Source organism: Notolabrus celidotus, chromosome 7, assembly GCF_009762535.1.
Source record: "Notolabrus celidotus isolate fNotCel1 chromosome 7, fNotCel1.pri, whole genome shotgun sequence".
In the NCBI taxonomy this organism is placed as follows: Eukaryota; Metazoa; Chordata; class Actinopteri; order Labriformes; family Labridae; genus Notolabrus; species Notolabrus celidotus.
The window spans coordinates 30,466,929-30,486,038 of record NC_048278.1 but is presented as its reverse complement, the minus strand read 5'-3'; the positions used below and the strand labels follow the sequence as shown (position 1 = coordinate 30,486,038).

Below are 19,110 nucleotides of genomic sequence, written 5' to 3'. Positions count from 1 at the left end.
CACAATATTGACACACAAAAGTGAAGCGAGCTCATGTACAGTTTATTTTCAGCTCGCTGTCAGTGTTTTGAATTCTGAGGCAAGAAGATGAGATTACCTCGCTGGATAAGTATTGCCTTTTATTGTGGGAAATCTAAATCTATTTCACTTCCTAATTTAGGAGCACTAATCTGATCAGGCTCGGTGTTCTTTGCCACAACGCCGCTGGCAGGCGTCTGTGCCAACAACAAAACCAGCCGGCAAGAGGAAGATAATCGGAAGAGCTACAGAATTAAAGGCTGCGGATATGAGGAGTGAGGATCTGGCTGTTAAATCAGCTGTGACACAGCTTCCAATACAGAGATCAGCACTGCTAATGATGCTGACTCCATAAAGTGGAGTAAAAACCTTGTAAACCGTTTACACCTGCTTATAACTTTCCCAGTAAACATGAATGTGGGGATTTGTGTTCCTTGTTTGATGCCAGTGTGGAAGTGAGCTAAGTTTGACTCACAAGCTTTGAGATGTCACGGCCATGAGCAAAGTTTCTTCAGCAACATTTAAGGACTAAATTCAAGTAAAGTTTCAGCTTGTTCTGTGTCATTTCAACCAAATTTAGCCCTTTCTCAAACAAGACATCAAGGTGTCTTTTGATGTGCAAATAACGCTGCTTTGCCCACAGGATTTCTTGGCACAAGATAATAAGGTGACACAGGAGAAACAATGAGTAAAGATGAGTTGAAGCAACATATTTTTAGACACTTTTTCTGCCTTAAGAACAAACTTCAGTGTAGATTCGGCTCTGTGGGGAATAAAGCAGACTGGCTCTTTAAGACTTGAATCGATCCTGACTCGTTCATCTCCGGCTCAGTGTGATTAAATTTTAACCTGCGTAGTCGCAGAGCCAGTAAGTATTGATTGTTTATATCCTTAAGTGCAAGGACAGTGATTGCAGGTAAAGTGTGGTTAAAGTTTTATGTGATGTTGAATAATTTACAGCTAGTGGTATGCTGTAGTTAGCTTGATATGCTACCAGAGCAGCCATATATTAGGGTTTCTGCAAAGGCTTATATAAAAGTGTTTGTAGAGTGGGATACTTTATACTTAAGAAATCAGCTGCTTCGCTTTCTGTGTGAGAATTAGATGAAAAGATTAGATGATTCTGAGTGCACCAGTTGTTTGTGTGGCACTCGTACAGAGTCGATGCTTAGATGTAAATACTTGCAGATTTGCACAGCCAGTCAAAATATTTAAATCTGCTGTATTTCAAACATTTGGCATTCAAGCCATCATTACCCCAGCAGGAATCAGAGCGCAGCAGAGGATTATCTATTGTCACCGGTCGTCTGTGATGGCTCTAGGATTTAATTCCAGAACAAAAAGAGGGAAAGGTCTCCAAGAAAAGGAAACACAGGACTACAGAGAACGCTCTGAAAGTATTTGGCTGCAACTTGATAACAGCTCTCCACTGTCTTTTCTTAATGAAGAACTCCTTTTTACTGTTCCAGGTCAATAAAACACGTCTTGCTCTTTCTGAACACACTTTCAAATCAATCTCATGTCTGCACAGCTAATTTGAAGCAGAGCCAGACGCTGTGAGTTTGACTTCAGGCAAAGACTTGGCATAGAGGAAGGGCCAGCTTTGTCTCATACTGGCTCCTTAAAGGCTCACTGATCAACATGTTACACATTATTTGTTTAGATAGATACAACGCTCTGCTGCTGTACAGGGCAGTATGTCAGACATCTGTGGCCACTGCTAAGAAAAACTCAAAACACTAGTTAAAAACTTAGTTATGTCTCTGACTGTTTGTAGATGTTAATTAAATGTTTGGATCAGATTTCTTTGAGACACCTGCGTTACTTGTCAAACATTCACACACATATGAACAAGGATTTTTAAGCTACATCTCTATATATTACAGCTTAAATGATTGTATAACAGCACATCAAAGTCAGCAACAAGAAAAGAGCTCTTCCACTCTCACAGTTCCATCAGGCATTAATCTACTACGTCTTCATCCAGGGGTCTTTCTACCTTTGTAGTTGAAGCTTCACAGCCTGAGTGCCTGAGCATGTGCAGTCTTCTTTTTTTCTTCCTCTGGGGTTAAAGTTTAAATCTGCTCCCTTTACGATGTCTCTGAACCTTCTTGATAACATCACAGCCCATAATGCGCAGTTCTTGTGATTTTCATATATAGAAATAAAACATATTAAAATGACATCTTTGCAAATGTGGGATTTCAGCCACTGCTTGAATACTACTCTGGAAAAATACAGTCCCAATAATAATTTCCATTCTGCTTTTACCCTAGAATAAACAGTTTATCAGAATTATAAGATGGTTGGGTTTATGATGATTATGATTATGATTATGATTATTTTTATTGTTGTTGTTGTTATTATAATCTGTATCTTCTTTTAAATCACAACTGAAAACATATTTTTATCGAAAGGCCTTCTTGTAATATTGTTTTATCCATTTTTATTAATTGGTTTTCTTTAATTCACTCATTGTTTTTATTTGTTTTACTAATTTTCAATGTTTTATTGTTTTAATTGCTTTTAGTAGTTTCTCTTTTACTCTTTTATTCAGCTATTCTTCTAAAATTGTCTTGCTAGCTCTTTATGTCCCCCCCATGCTCTGTTTTTTTATTGTGGGTTTTTATGATGTAAAGCACTTTGTAACGTCTGTTTTGATAAGTGCTTTATAGATAAACTTTATTATTATTGTTAATATTATTAGTATTATTAGTATTATTTATTCCCCCTGTTTTCAACCAAATTTAAACTTTGAAATCTTGGTTAGAGCTTTAAAGCTAAGCAGATGCTGACTTGATGGCTCAACATGTACTGCGCTGACACTTCCTGCCTTTTCAACAGGATAGCAAATGAACATTTTCCCCATTGATCCTTACATCAGTGTTTGGATTTGCTGTCAAACTTACTCCCAATGTGATCATAGTTGACTAAATTAACATCATGCTGTATTGAACAAGACTTGAAAGTAGTAATCCAGAGGAGGAACAGGAAATGATTACGCAGGTTTAAAAAAAGTTTATTTATTTTTTAGAACCAATCGAGTCACCCCTGCTGGCCGTTAGTAAGGTGCAGGTTTAAGGAAGAGCAGGACCAAGAGTCAAGAGTTCAAAAGTTAACATCTGTGATGGTATGGGGATGCATAAGTTACAATGGCATGGGTAGCTTACACATTGGAGAAGGCTCCAATAATGCTGAACAATAGATACAGGTTTTTGAGCAACATATGCTGCCATCCAGATGATGCATTCTCCAGTGATGACCTTGCATAATTCAGCAAAACAATACCAACCCACATTCTGCACATATTAAAACAGCATGGCTCTGCAGGAGTATTGTCTAGGTGCTTAACTGGCCTGTCTGCAGTCTGATTTGTCACCCATTGAAAACATCTGGCGCGTCAATAAACGAAAAAACAAAGGAAGACCACAAACTGTTGAGCAGATGAAATCTTAAATCAGGAATAAACTGGGACAACATGTCACTTTCAAAACTCCAGAAACTGTTCTCCTCTGTTCCCAAATGTTGACAGAGTGTTTTTGAGAGAAGAGGTGATGTAACACAATGGTAAACATGCCCCTGTCTCAACTGTTTTTAAAAAAGTTGGTTGCATCAAATTTAAATGATCATGTATTTTTTATAAACAATGAAATGTTTTAGTTTCAACATTTAAAAAGTCATCTTTGAGTTGTTTTGAATCAAAGTTTAAAAGATCTGCAAACCATCAGATTCCGTTTATATCAACATTTTGAGCAGCGTCCAAACTTTTTTGGAATTGGGGTTGTGAAATAATAGGATGCTATATGAAGGAGACCAAGGTTTCATAAGTGAACTAGACACACAAACACACACACACACACACACACACACACACACACACACACACACAAACACACTCCCCCTTACCGTACTTTTCCAAATAGAGAGAGATCCCGCATTCCCGTTAATCCATTCTGCCTTTCATCTTTTGCCGAAGAATCTTCTGAACAACATCACGGGGCTCTGGGGTCTGTTTTTAAGTTTTCATGCCGTTAGTTTATGTGTGTGTGTGCGTCTTCTTTTTGTGTATTTGTGTGTGTGTGTGGGCATGCTCTGTGCTCCTTGGGGGTTTTCACAGTCATAAGCTTTTGCCTCTGCACTGAGAGGCAGAACTGGTGAATATTTATGTGATGTGCAGCTACACTAAGTTTATCAATAACTAAACAGTATTTCCATCCCATGGGGGGATGAGAACAAGGGAGATGGAGAAGAAGAGGAGGCAAAACTGAGAGATTAAGTCAGACAGAAAGATGGATTGATTGAGGGTTTGAGTAAAAAAGGAGTACGGAAAGAGAGAAAAAGGACTTAGTGCATATCATCATTTTCCCCCTGCGGGTGGAGGGGATGAGCAAAGTGAAGTAAGAGGGGAGGTAAAGGTTATGCAGGGGGAGAGAGGGGTGAGATAAAAGAGTGGAACAGGAGGGGAGAGATTAGAGAGAGGTGAGGATAAAGGGGGAGACATGGCATGGGAGGGATTAGCCAGGTAGAGTGTTTACGATCTAACAGGCTGTGACATTTTCAGCATTTAGTCACGAGTGATTTTGCTACATATTAATGAACTCAACATGCAAATAACCGTGTCAGTACCAATCAGTGTGGATAGAATGGCCTGATTTAAGGTCAAACATTTGAAGAACAGCTTTGCAAAAATGTTTTGAAGCTTCGTCTGAGAAGTATTTAGGTCTTGATTTGAGGATAGCAGCAAAGGGATTAGGCACTAAGTGTTTGACTGGCTGCCAAGCCTGTTCCTGGATGTGTTTTTGTGCTTGTGTGTGGGGGTATGGGATGTTCTGAGGAGATGATAATGTTTTTGTTTCTGCTTTTGACACTTCTTTTAATCCCTTTCCTTCTCACCATATCAAATCCAACTCTTCCCTCTGCATGGTGAACGTTTCTGGGGGGGATTTCAGGGTGAAATGACATCTGAGTGTTGAGCGTAAGCAGAGGAATGAAAGGGGGGGCATATAGGGAGAAGCATTTACTGTCCTTCTGCTGCAACACGCAGCTGTGCCTCACATATAATTCATACACTAAATATTGATCTCAGAAGAAGTCCAGCACTCTCCATCCTTCCTTCCATTTTAAACGATCAATTTTCATCCAAAGGATAAGCTTTTTGGGGGGGAAGGGAGGCCAGAATGCAAACAGAGTAGATTTTTCTTTCCATTTTATTCTGCTTTTCTGGGCCAGCGGACTGTTCAAAGTAGACCAGACGTACTTTCCCATTCTCTATCTTCCATCTCCTCCTGTGGGACGGTGAAGTATTCCCAGGCCAGATGGGATATGTAGTCCCTCCAGCATTTTCTGGGTTTTCTGCTTTCCATTTGGCTATTGCGGTTCCTCGCTTTCCTCACTTATGTCTTTTCCTCACGTCTGAGCTCCTCTCCACGGACACACTGAGAGAGAGAGATGTGAAGAAGATGGAGATGCGATTACTCATGACACACAGCATCTTCACTGTCGAATGTAGAGAAATAATTTAGTAGAGGAGGAAAACATGGGGCACAACAAAATATGACTTGGTGCAGGCTGTGGCATGCGACCAGTCCAAAATGAACAACAGTTATATTTTAGGAGGGTTATAACTGCGGTGGTTTGGCTGTATGTGTGTTTCTTTCCAAATGAGACACTTGGACAGACAAACAACACAGAAAACGTCTGAAGAACCAAAATAGGGCAAAATTACCAAGAGAGTTCTACTGATTCATTTGTCATTCCGATTTCATAAACATTTGATGATTTTTATTTAATGAATAATAAATAGAATAAGAACTGCCTTTTGTGGTTTCAGTCTTGTTTCTACAAGTAACTCGTCCAATCTACAAAACTGAAACCACCCAATAAGATGAATAATACATACATGATGTTCCAACAACAGACGAGCTGTTCCTAACACTACCCCCTGTTAAATCAGCTGACCAATCCCAGAACAGACTCATGTTAACCCCTAAATGTCTTTGAGATTCACATTAAGTTACCTCACCTGGAACAGAGAGAGAGAGAAAAGAGGCTTCATTATCTTTGAAAACATCAGAGCTGAGTGTTGACTGCATCAAAAAGGGAATGTAGTTCATGTACTAAATGGTGAAGCCAACATAAAAGTGCTTTGAATACCACTGGTTGCAGAAAGAAGTCAGATTGTATAAAACCTGACTCGACTCTGAGTTAACTTTTTTTCCTTTTTTCATGTTAATACCTTTATGTTCTTAATTGCTATTACCAGCTGTTCTGCAACACAGCATGATGTTCATTTAGGGTTAAATTGAAGATAACTTAAGGTAGGGTTTGGCTACATGTGATGACCATAGACTGTATAGAATATGGACGTAGTATCCGTGACGTCACCCATCTGTTTCTGAGGCGCTGTTTTGAGGCCAATCGTCAACAGCAGCCATATTGCTGCTGTAGAGCCAGTGTGACGTAAAGAGGCGGGCTTTGAGCCTCCTAGCCAACAGCTACAGTGTTCCTGCCTGTCAATCAAGTCAGCTGTGTCTCTCATTGGAAGACTCGTAATCTAAATATCTTCGAAATTAACGCGTTATCAGTTTGTGCTGATCAAGAACTGAGCTATCCAGACTACACTCGTCTTTTGTACCAGGCTGTAAAAATGTTTATTTCTGCTGTAAAGATCGGCTTTTTTGAATTGGTGTGTATGTGGTTTCCAGTACTTTCGGAGCCAGCCTCAAGTGGATCCTCGATGAACTGCAGTATTTAACACTTCTGCATTGGACTCGTATTTTTTAGACCGGAGGTTGCCGCTTGGTGATGACATGTGTTGTGATATTTTCTTTAAAGCAATTGACAAACTAAAGGAGACTGACAACAGACGACAGGAGGATGTTTTTCTAAATGATGTGAAGCTAGGTTTCCACCAAGCGGCAACCTCTGGTCTCAAAATACGAAGCCCATGTGTAAGTGTTATAAACTCTAATTCATCGAGAATCCGCTTGAGGCTGGCTGCAGAAACACCGGAAACCACATACACACCCATTCAGAAAAGACGATCTTTGCAGAAGCATAAATAAACATGTTTACAGCCTGGCGCAAAAAATGGCTCGGTTTATGTAGCTCATTTCTCTATTGGCACACACTGTACAGGGGGGGGGGATTTTTTTCTAACACGACAGTTCCGAAGATATTAAGATTACAAATGTTGCCCTTGTAAGGACTTGACTGACAGGTGGGAACACATAGCTGTTGGCTAGGAGGCTGAAACCCCGCCTCTTTACGTCACACTATGCCTGGTTGAGTTCAGCATTACCAATATGGCTCCCGCTGACGATTGGCCTCAAAACAGCGCTCAGGAACAGATGGGTGACGTCACAGATACTACGTCCATTATTTACACGGAAAACTTCTGTTGGGGAATCAAGCATATAGTTCGACCCTAAACGTGTTGCTAGACATGCTGTGATCAATGGATTGGGAAGGAGAGATCATACTGGATTATATCTCTTCTCCCCTGATGTCACTGGATCTATAAAATGATGGACCTTAACGATTTATGACTGTTCTATGTCTGGTTTTATTCAATTCATGGATTACTTTCATGTGTTACACTGGTGTCTTCTTCTCAAAGGAAAAAAAATGGGTGCTAAACACAGACACCATCTGAGCAGAGAGAGGGGCACAGAGATGGATGAAAAGGGAGAGGGAGATCATACAAGAACAATCCTGGTGTTAAATACTTAACATAGCTTACCACATGTGAGACTCGCTGCTCGCAACAGCAGAATAAGCAGTCTGATCTTTTAACGTACACGCCAAAAATGAAAATCAAACCATTTCACAGCCAACGCGCTTCCTAAGTGAAGCATCGGAGGGTATAGTACGCTGTGGAAACGCAAGCAAGATCAGGATTTACTGTACCAAACTGGGCTGAACCAAACAAGACCACTTGGTGGAAACACACCATCACACTTGCAAGAAGACACCACACAAGCACAAGACATGCTCTGGCTTAATGCACACAGTCTGTCATTAAACTCACACAGAGTTGTAGGTCACTTATTCTCTGATGTTTCTGACGAGCTGTGAAAAACTAGATCTCTTGACCCTGTCCACAAAGGAAGCTTCAGACGTGCTGGTGAGACTCAAACAGCCTTCGAGGATGTCAAGATTGTCTTTGAAATTAACTTTTTTGTTATGTGTTGTTTACTGAGTAGTGATGTGCTGTTCAGAGTATTATTCCATTACGTTTCATGAAGCTTCCATGGAAACCTGTCAACCAGCACAGAGATATATCATCCCTATTCACCCTGTCATTCAAATATGGTCACTCCTGACTTAAATTACAAGCTGGTGACGGCCAATTTGGTAAGTGTGCAGCTTCAGAGCAAGACTTCACATTGACAGGTGTCTGTCTGGTGTGGAACCTGTCTGTAAGTTTCCTCTCGTCTGTCATTTACCCACAGGAGTTGAAGGGCCAGATGTCTCAGCTCCGCCCCCTCCTGTCAGTGGTGGATCAGTACAGATTGGACCTGCAGACGCTGGCCACCCTGCGAATGGAGCTCCTCAACCTGTCAGTCATGTTGGCATCCATCCAGGAGGAGGTCGGAGCGTACGACTACGAGGAGCTTCAGCAGAGGGTCTTACTGCTTGAGACCAGGCTGCACAGCTGCATGAACAAACTGGGTATGTACTGGAGGTTCAGGAATACACATGAAACTATGAATGTGTGTTTTTGAATTAGAAAATCCTGTGGCATTTAAGGGGCACTTAGCAGATTACGCACAAAGAAGAATTGACTTGTTACTAGGAACTGTGAAAATGGTTGTATAATCCCTTTTGTGGCTCTGAAAGGGGCTTTTAAAGTTGGACTGGAGCCTCAAAATTTTTAACAGCAAAAAAATATATATATATAAACGGAGGCAGGAAGATTGGAAAGTGTGGTTGTATACTAAGCAGGACATATCTAACAGAGTTCACTATCAAGATGCATTATGGGAATGGTGCTGTAGGATACAACCTTTTTAGCATGCAACTCATCCTGTGGATTAACAGGTGGGACATCTCAGCCTTAGCTTCAACAACTTTGACCGCTTGGTGTTGAACATTTTAAGTTAAAGCTAGGGTTGGTAGTCAGGGAATACTAGCATGAATTTTAATGTAGCATTTCCTCAGGACTCCGTCTAACCCCTCCCCTCGGAGCCGCTCAGTGCTCCTCCAAAACGACTTCCCACTCACATGCAAGAGCGCCGCTGATTCACGACCATATCATGGTGACTGATTCAAAACCGGACCTCGTGAAAGTTATAAACACAAACAAACATGGCTATTGTTAGTACTCACAACTCACAGCAAGCGGGAGAGAGGAGAGACAGGCAGGGGAAGTTTTTCATTAATTCAAACATTGATTGTTGCTTTGTTGGTTGGTGTGATCACGGCTGACAGTGACCGGTTAGTAAAGCTCAACCTGTGGTGAGAGCTTTTTAGACTCTGATCTGGACTACAGTCAGAGGGGACAGGCCCGAGGTCGAGTGAGAGGGGCAGTAAATAGAGTCAGGGGAAGCAGAGGAAGTGTACGTGCAGGAGGCAGGCAGAACGGCAGGACGGGATTTGATTGGTTTCATATTTTGGCTCCTGATGGCAGGGATTGGTTGGTGTTTTCCCAGGTTTACTCCGGCTGTAGATAGCAGCTTTTTTTCACTCTTTATTAAGAACACATTATGTATTGATTGCCATCGGGACATAAAGATCATTTTAACCAGTATAACAAAAAGTGTATCTAAATCTGATTACCAACCCCAGCTTTAAAAGGAAAGGGATTGTACGTTAGAATTACATATCGCTGCTGTCAGGCTGAAAACTCAAATCTTCAAAACTACAGCTTTTCAGGAATTCAAAAAAACTGTTCCTTAAATAAAAAAACACTGAATCATCATTGCAAGTATTTCTTAAATTTTGTAATGCCCTGAGAGGCACTAAGAGAGACCAAAAACATCAAATAAAAAATAAAAATGAAAATATGATATGTGATATGTAATTTATTTTGTAATGAGCATCCATTAATACCTAAAATTGCTTCATATAACTCTACACCTTTGATTTTATTTCGTATGCAGGGATGTATGGATGTGCAAATAATCCCCACCTCTAATCTCTCACACAGCTGATCAGCTCAGTCTCACTTTGTTTCAGCTTTTGGCTCAACTTAGTTATCAATGTTTGCAAACTTTTCGTTAGACAAACAGCGCTGACAAGTTTATGTGCAAGGTAAACTTCCAAAATAAAGATACATAGTCACACCTCGCATCTCCACTGATACCTCTTATATCACTGTAACACCGTGCTGACAGGATTGCTTCTGCAGATATCATCCGTATGATACCGAGCCTGCCTGAATCTGACAGGAGTACACAGCAGTTTCAAAGCCTGCTCAGCCATGAGTGTTGAATTCTCATCTTCTCCTGATCTGTCTGAAAGCATTTTGAAAACACACCATAGACGTGTTGACATGGTTAAAAATATGATTTCTAATTGGACAAAAGATAGTTTAACATGATGGGATATTTGCTCATCCACATGATGTTGTCACAGTGTGTTGATACCACTCTCATGCCTGTACTTAAATATAAAGAAACATCCTGCAGCTGTCCTGACTCATTCTAAAGGTTGTCCCCTGTCTCCAGTCTGTGTGCTCAGCTCAGCTTGCAGGCTGCTGGCTGTGGCTTCACATTCACCAGACAGATGTCACAATCTAACCCGGCACTTTAAAAGTGTTTCCCTAAAAATGCCCTCATATTTCTTTCAGAGTGATAAGCAAGGGGCTCTAACATGAATTTGACAAGGTCATACATGTTGATAGAGAAGGATACATTTGCAATAGTTGGGACACACTGAGTTCAGTGAATAGACAGCAGAGAAATGCCGACAGCAGCAGGAGTGCTTTTAGATTTTATTATGCCAACATTTTGATCGTGCTTTGAAGTGAAAAATTGTCACTTTTAAAATCCATCAAAGTGCTGTTAGCCAAGCTGACCACAGCCTTTTTCAGCTGTCAGCGACACCAACTGCACTTCTACTGAATTATTTCAAGGACTCAAGCTGAAGCATTTCAAGGACTTTGTTCATGTGGATGTGTTTTAAATCAGATTAATGCAGTTAAGAAAAAGGAAAATTTATGTTTTCTGTTCATGCCTTTGTCATGTGAATGTTATTACAGTATTTCTCAATTGCTAAATCACATTTTTTGACATCCACAATGCTTTTCTCAACACTATAAGCATAACACTGCTTCAACAGTATAAGCATAACACTGCTTCAAAACTCTGCTGCCCGCATCAAAATGAGTTTGACATCCCTGGTTTAGTGTTTTAGCAATTGAGAAATACTGTATTATAGGGTTTGGAAACACATAGATGTTACAGGAACAACCATCATGTGATAGGTTTTATGATATGAGGGTGAATTGAGTTGAGCCAGGTGACAGACAGGTGACAGCTGCTCATAAATCAGCTGTGCAGGTGACCTCGTCACTCACCGTCACTCACTCAAAACCAGAAAACAACACGGACACTGTCGCCTCGCAATGTAATCCTCATTATTTCACTGCTGCATGATTAATACTCACTGTGTTGTAACTACATGATTGATTTTACACATTGCATTCAATGTTTTTGGTCACAGGTTGTGGTCGGCTGACTTCAGTGAGCACCCCGATCACCGTGAGAGCCTCGGGGTCCCGCTTTGGTTCCTGGATGACTGATGCCATGATTCCCAGCTCCGACAGCAGGGTGGGTGCACAGTGTGTGTGTATGTATGTGTGTGTGAAGTGAAGCAGCTGTTATAAATGCAGTCACAACTTTGCTAAGCTCCATATTTTCTGTATATACTTATTCTGTCTCTCTGCCTTACTTCTGTAATGACTCCTGTGTGCCCTCTGTCTGCACCCGCTACAGGCGTCACCCATTTCCAAAACACACTCACACACACACACATACTATGTTCAGGGGAGCGCACATTAAGCTAGTTGTCAAGGCGACTGTCTCCCAGTTGCCAGGTGTGATTTATATCGCCATGGTGACCCTTGGCTGTTGCCTATTAAAGCTTTCCCCTGGTGATGAGAAGGAGCTCTACACAGCAGCAGTATCCCAGTTATTACTGTCTGTTTCCCAGTTACGACTGTGACTGCAGTCAAAGTGAAGTCATCACGGCTCCCTCAGTCTGTTTCTTCCTCCGTCCTGAGAATGAAGAAGCTTCTTCTGTCTCCATCACTTAACGCCGTACACTTGATGATTCTCAATCTGATTTTGACATTCAGCAGCGCACAAATAATGCATTTAATAAAAATTCACTAAATGTTCTTCCTGGAAATGTGTTAGAAATAAGCCGGTGGAAGTACAAGCAGCAGTAATCAGCTGAAATCACTTTAATCTTGCCTCTCTTCAGGCTTGATGGAGCCCTGTGGAGCTCTCTCGTAAACAAACAGTTATGTTTACATTCAGATTTTCCAGACACTCAAGGTGGTGTTTTTTTTCTTCCCTTGAGGCCTGACTAACATGTGGGATGTATTTCCATCTTTATAAATAATTGCCTGGGTTTAAATATTTCAAACCTTCATAGATTACAGTAACTCATGGAAGTAATAACGAGATCTTGAGTTTCCTTTCAATGAGTGCTCCCCATTTATTTCTGTGAACGCTGTTAAGTGGGCGCATTTGACACAGAAAGTCTCTGCAGGTTACCTCTGCAGCAGAGCAAGGAATTCTGACAAGTGAGTCATTGAGTCATGAATCATTAAGTGGTGCTTGTCATACTTAAAAAAAAATCATTCAGCATTTTACAGCCACTCTTTCACTGGCCCCAAAAACCTATTTCACGTTCTCAAATTGAAAAGAGAGCGGCTGCAAAACAGTAAATACACTTTATGAACGTCATCGCACAAGAGCAGAAATAGCATCTTTAAGACGAATACATCACGTTTAGAAATCGCACCAGTCTTGAATATGCCAACGTTTTCTCCTCACATAAGTGAAGAACAACATCAATCAATCAATCAATCAATCAATCAATCAATCAATCAATCAATCAATCAATCAATCAATCAATCAATCAATCAATCAATCAATCCATCCATCCATCCATCCATCCATCCATCCATCCATCCATCCATCCATCCATCAATCAATCCATCAATGTTTATTTATATAGCACCAAATCACAACAAATGTTATCTGAAGACACTTTCCAAACCGAGCAGGTCTAGACCGTACTCTATGTTCTATTATTAACAAAGACCCAACATCAAAGCAGGATAAGATCCAGTCCCCTCTTACAGACAGGACTCAGTCTGATCTCATCTTAATCCACCATGAACAGAGCTTTTTGCAGCATTTAGCAAGTTACAGCAGCAAGGACAAACTTCCTTTAACAGGCAGAAACCTCAAGCAGGACCAGACTTATGTTAGACACACATCTGCTGAGACCAAGCTGGGGTTGGAAAGAGGGAAAGAGGGAGATGATAGTGTTGAGACGGATAGTACTAGTTGTTGCAGCTGGAGTCTGGCACGTCCACAGCAGCAGGCAGGAACCTACGGGACAAGGGAGCTCAGGGACTCCAGTAAGGCTATGGTTAGTAACTTCATCAGGGTGTTATCTCAAATATCAGTGTTGATGTTCAGACTGATACATGTGCCTCGTTTATTATCACAGAGACTGAAATCTCTCCTGTGGAGGAGTTAACACATCATGACGCCTTATTCTTATTTGAAAACAGGTGGAAGTACACAGAAATCAAATATTATTATTCTTAAAATGTTTACAGTCATTTGGAAAAATAGGAAAACTATTAAGAGTTAACTTGCATATTCAGAATCAGAATCAGAAGTACTTTATTTATTTCCCATGGGAGAAATTCAGTCATTACAGTTGCTCTTAAACACAATAAGTAAGAATATCAGAATATTCCATCACCAACCAATCAAAATCAAGAGGGGCCTGGACTTCGTCAACTATCAATCAATCAGACTTTATTTATAAAGCAGTTTTCATACAATGACATTGTAACACAAAGTGCTGTACATAAAAACAACTTAAAATAGAATAAATTAAGAAAAAGATCCCATCCCCAGCCCAGACCCCAAACCCACCCCACAATCCTAAGGTTAAGAACACAATAATAATAAAAACATTAAAAATGAAATAAATAAATAAAATAAAAAAGAAGTTGCTGAACGAACTGAGGAAACGCTCTCATGATATCTTAATGAGGAAACACTGGAGGTGAAATAAGAAGTTAAAACTCAACACAGGAAATTAAAATCACCCAAAATAAAATAAATTCGTAAGATAATAAAACACCAAAATATTAAACCATTAAAAGAACATAAGATGGTATACTTAAAAAAAAAAGAAATAGGTACATAAATAACTAAAATAGAATAATAAAAATGTTGATGCTGGGTCTTTGTTCATTCAACTATGACCAAGATCTCCATGGAGGAGAAACTAACCTCATTTGTTTTTTGGAGGTACAGTTTCCAGAGCTTCTGATCAATCGGACCTCATCATAAAATTTTAGCTGGTGCTGTCAGGGGATAGAAGACTAACCTAATTCATGACAGGCTGATTAATGACTCTTAATTGATCACATATTTCAATCATTTTTGTGTGATGCACGACATCACAGTATGTATAACTCCCCCCTTTGATTGAACCTTTTTCTTTACCTCACTGTTTAAGAGTTCATTCATAAACTAATTTAATCTGATCACCTGACTTCACACGCACACGCACACTCAACTCCACCTCTATTCTCAGCCCAGCTGCTGTTTGACCCCCCTGCTGTTTGTCTCCTCTGTATGCATGAGTCACGTAGAGGAGGATTATAGTTTGTGACATGGCTTGTAGAAACCATTAAAAAGACTGTGACACCAAACGACTTCAGCAACTTTTACAAACCTTTCTTAACATCGACAGTTTGTCTTTGAAGGTAAGGTCGCAGTGCAATCAGTGCATTATCAGGAGAGACATGACAGAGGTTGTTACCCTGCAGAGCATGTGTGCAGATCCTACCTGCGACAGGTGGTCCATAGAGGGGACACTGTCATGTATTCATCGTTTTTGGACCACAATGTTCTCTCAAATGCTCGGACATGAGATAATAAAATGATCAGGTTGAGCTGTGCCCTGTGTTTCCATCATATTTATAAAGCTGCCATAGACAGTGGTGTGATCAGTGACGTATGACATCAGGGTGCGATTAATCTGCCTTAATATATTCAGCATGTTATCTTTTCTGTGATCAATCAAAATGAGTGTGTTATTTTGACAGCTCTTATTTTAGCTAGCAGTCTTGTCCCCCAGCCTTTTATTACTTTACTGATGTATTACCTCCACGATGTGTCGAGGAACAGATCAGTGGGCTTTAACTCTTTTTTTTTTTACACAGCATGTCCTTGTCTGCTCTTTAATGAGCCTCCACCATCATTACACCTTTGTACCTTCACACTGTCCCAGGGTTTGTTATTGTGCTGTGGAAGAAAAAGATTTTATTACATTCTCCGATGTTGTGACACAAAATCATCAAAACTGAAGGTTTGTAGAAAATGCGAATTACATCATCACTTTCCAAACATCCTGGTGCTCTTCTCTCTCCAAAAATACAGATTAAAATCAAAACAGTGACGTCTGTGAACGCTGCCTGCATGCCCATATGACCTTGGCAGCCTCTGATATTTTATAAGGTCGTGGCTGTGAGGCTGTTGGTATTTAGTATCTGCATCTGAACATAATGATAAGCTTTTATTTTTACCTTTTAAAGTCCAATAACTGGAATCATATAAATCCAGCACTGAGTTTATGGGCTACACAACCTGCATTTTATCAGCTTAAGATTCAACACACTGAGACACACACAGGCACCCACACACACTTACACACACTTAGTAAAGTCATTCTCATACATCCTTTGGTATCCATGACTACAGAGTCTGCACAGGGTCCCAGTTTGGCATTTATGAATTCTTTATAAGCTCATCAATATGGGAATGTGTGTGTGTGTGTGTGCGTGTGTGTGTGCACGTTTTATACTTTACACCCTCGCACACACACGCGCATTAACACACACCTGTCGCTGTATTTGAGAACAGATGCTGAGGTGTGGATATCCCCTGATCTGTCAAGATGTCTCTGCTGAAAGTGTGAGAAGAAGAGAGAGAGAGAGAGAGAGAGAGAGAGAGAGAGAGAGAGAGAGAGAGAGAGAGAGAGAGAGAGAGAGAGAAAGAGAGAACAAGGCCTGCTGGTGAGGAGGTGTGAAGCAGATAAATGAAAATGGAAGAGGAGGTGGACAGGTAGAGGAAGAGACAAAGACAGGAGGAAGAGGAAGCGGGAAAGGTTGATCAAAAGAACAAGAGTCAAGATGAACAAGTAGGATAGGAACAAAGAAGCAGAGGGCGGAGATGAAAACAGAAAGAGGGGAGGAAAAGGTCAAGGCCAGGTAGCAGCAGACATGAGGGATAAGTTTGAATTTTTTAAAGGTAATTAGTTGCGGTAATCTTTCACTTTGACCCTGAAGGGATTGCGTCCCAGTTTAAATCCACTGCTATGAGGAGAGCAAAATCCAGACAGTGTTCCTGTGCTGTGTAGTCATGTTACCCAGAGTTCATCTGGAGATAAAACGAGGCTGTAGCAGTCTGAGTTAGATAAACCAGGCGGTCCGGTTCATCCTGTGATAAAAATGAAAAGGGATTACAGTGAATCCTGATGATGATGATTTTGGTTTGAGCAATGCAAATAAATATGATTCAGAAAGTTCAGCAGAAGGGAAGAAATATATATATTTATTGGTTAAATCAGATGTTGTCAACCCTCCCATTAGAAAAAATAACATACATACAGAGAGCCAAAGAACATGTTTTTTAAAAAATGTGGAAACCCTTCATTGATTATGTTAAAAAACGATCCAACACGGCATTCCCTAAATCCATGTAGAAATACAGATTCTTTCATTTTGTCTTAATATATGCCAACTGACCTTGATTTTATTTCTTTTAAATTGAATAGCCTTGTTTGATTTAGAGAAGCTTTGTTCATTCTATTTTTTTAATTATTATTATTTTTCTTTCTTTTTTGTTTAGTTGTTATTATCTTGTTTGTCAGCCATACAGCTGTGAAAGTGGAAAAAGATTAATGATAAAGCTGTATATTTGTGGTTAGAAAATACACACTATGAGATACGATACTATGAGATGCAATGAGATTAGATTTATTGAGATGAGATGCTATGCGATTAAGGTAAGATGAGATGCGATGAAATGAGATGCGATTGAATGTGATGAGATGAGATGGAGTGAGATGGGAGTGAGATGAGATGAAATGGAGTGAGATGCGATGAGTTGGAGTGAGATGAGATGGAGTGAGATGAGATGGAGTGAGATGAGATGGAGTGAGATGAGATGGAGTGAGATGAGATGGAGTGAGATGAGATGTGATGAGATGGAGTGAGATGTGATGAGATGAGATGGAGTGAGATGAGATGGGATGAGATATGATGGAGTGAGATGAGATGTGATGAGATGGAGTGAGATGAGATGGAGATGAGGTGGAGTGAGATGAGATGGAGTGAGATGAGGTGGAGTGAGATGTGATGAGATGGAGTGAGATGAGATGTGATGAGATGGAATGAGATGTGATGGGATGGAGTGAGATAAGATGTGATGGGACGGAGTGAGATGAGATGTGATGCGATGAGATGGAGTAAGATGAGATGTGACGAGATGGAGTGAGATGAGATGTGATGAGATGGAGTGAGATGAGATGCGATGAGATGGAGTGAGATGAGATGTGACAAGATGGAGTGAGATGAGATGTGATGAGATGGAGTGAGATGAGATGCGATGAGATGGAGTGAGATGAGATGTGATGAGATGGAGTGAGATGAGATGCGATGAGATGGAGTGAGATGAGATGTGATGAGATGGAGTGAGATGAGATGTGATGAGATGGAGTAAGATGAGATGTGACGAGATGGAGTGAGATGAGATGTGATGAGATGGAGTGAGATGAGATGCGATGAGATGGAGTAAGATGAGATGCGATGAGATGGAGTGAGATGAGATGTGATGAGATGGAGTGAGATGAGATGTGATGAGATGGAGTGAGATGAGATGTGACGTGACGAGATGGAGTGAGATGAGATGTGATGAGATGGAGTAAGATGAGATGCGATGAGATGGAGTGAGATGAGATGTGATGAGATGGAGTGAGATGAGATGTGACGAGATGGAGTAAGATGAGATGCATGAGTCATCCCTGTTTGGTAATCAGTCTTACCCGGGACTTCCACCAGATCTGTGTACGGTCTATATCCAATCCGCTGCGGTCCGGCTCCCACCGGTTGCGTTTTCATAACGCAGCAGGGAGCAGGACCGCCGGACCACTGGAGTCATGGGAACAAGGCTTTACCGCAGGAATTACTGCATTAATGAATATACTCCTCCTCTCCTCATCCATGCTGTCTTTATCGTCCTCTGAAAGCCTCTGACCTGTTGACTCCAGGCCTGTCTCCACTCATCATGACGGTTTGTTGTTGTAGTTAGGTGAAATACGATCTGCCGATAACATAGCGTGTTTTATTCTGAAAATTAACCGGATGTTTTAACTTTGTTTTGGTTACTTCCTGTCCCACTCGATCTGCCCTGTTGAGATTGATTCATCGTACTAAAATCGAAGTCTTGCTTCTCTGCGCAGCCATTATCACATTGATTTGAATAGAAGCCAGGTCCGATGATGTGACAGATTGGAGATGGACCGAACATGGATCTGGTGGCATTTGGCTGTTAGGCTCCATTGCTCCACACATGGAGTTTCTTTTTTAGTTTTTAATAATAAATAACATGAAATGGAAAAAGAACACCTGTTCATGTTTCTGCTCTCTCTATCTGGAGTGCCCTGTGTCTGCTCAGGGCTTGAATGTCTTTAAAGAATCGAGGAAATGTCAAGAGTCCATGTGTGAAAGGGGCTATTGTGACTCTAATGATGCAGTTTGACATTTACCTGAAGTCACCTGTTCCAGTGTCTTGTCAGTCCATTGAACTTTAACTGAAACCTCTT

The 19,110-nt window shown here is 40.7% G+C and overlaps 1 protein-coding gene across 2 annotated transcripts in view; it reads left to right on the top strand.

Moving 5' to 3' along the window:
* The window catches only part of LOC117815337 (noelin-2-like), a 46,960-nt gene that overhangs the window by 17,181 nt on the left and 10,669 nt on the right, over positions 1 to 19,110 (top strand). For both annotated transcript variants that reach the window (XM_034686989.1, XM_034686990.1), the window contains 2 exons: positions 8,472 to 8,691; positions 11,686 to 11,792. In XM_034686989.1, the coding sequence (XP_034542880.1) occupies positions 8,472 to 8,691; positions 11,686 to 11,792 (327 nt within the window). The remainder of the gene's footprint in view (positions 1 to 8,471; positions 8,692 to 11,685; positions 11,793 to 19,110) is intronic.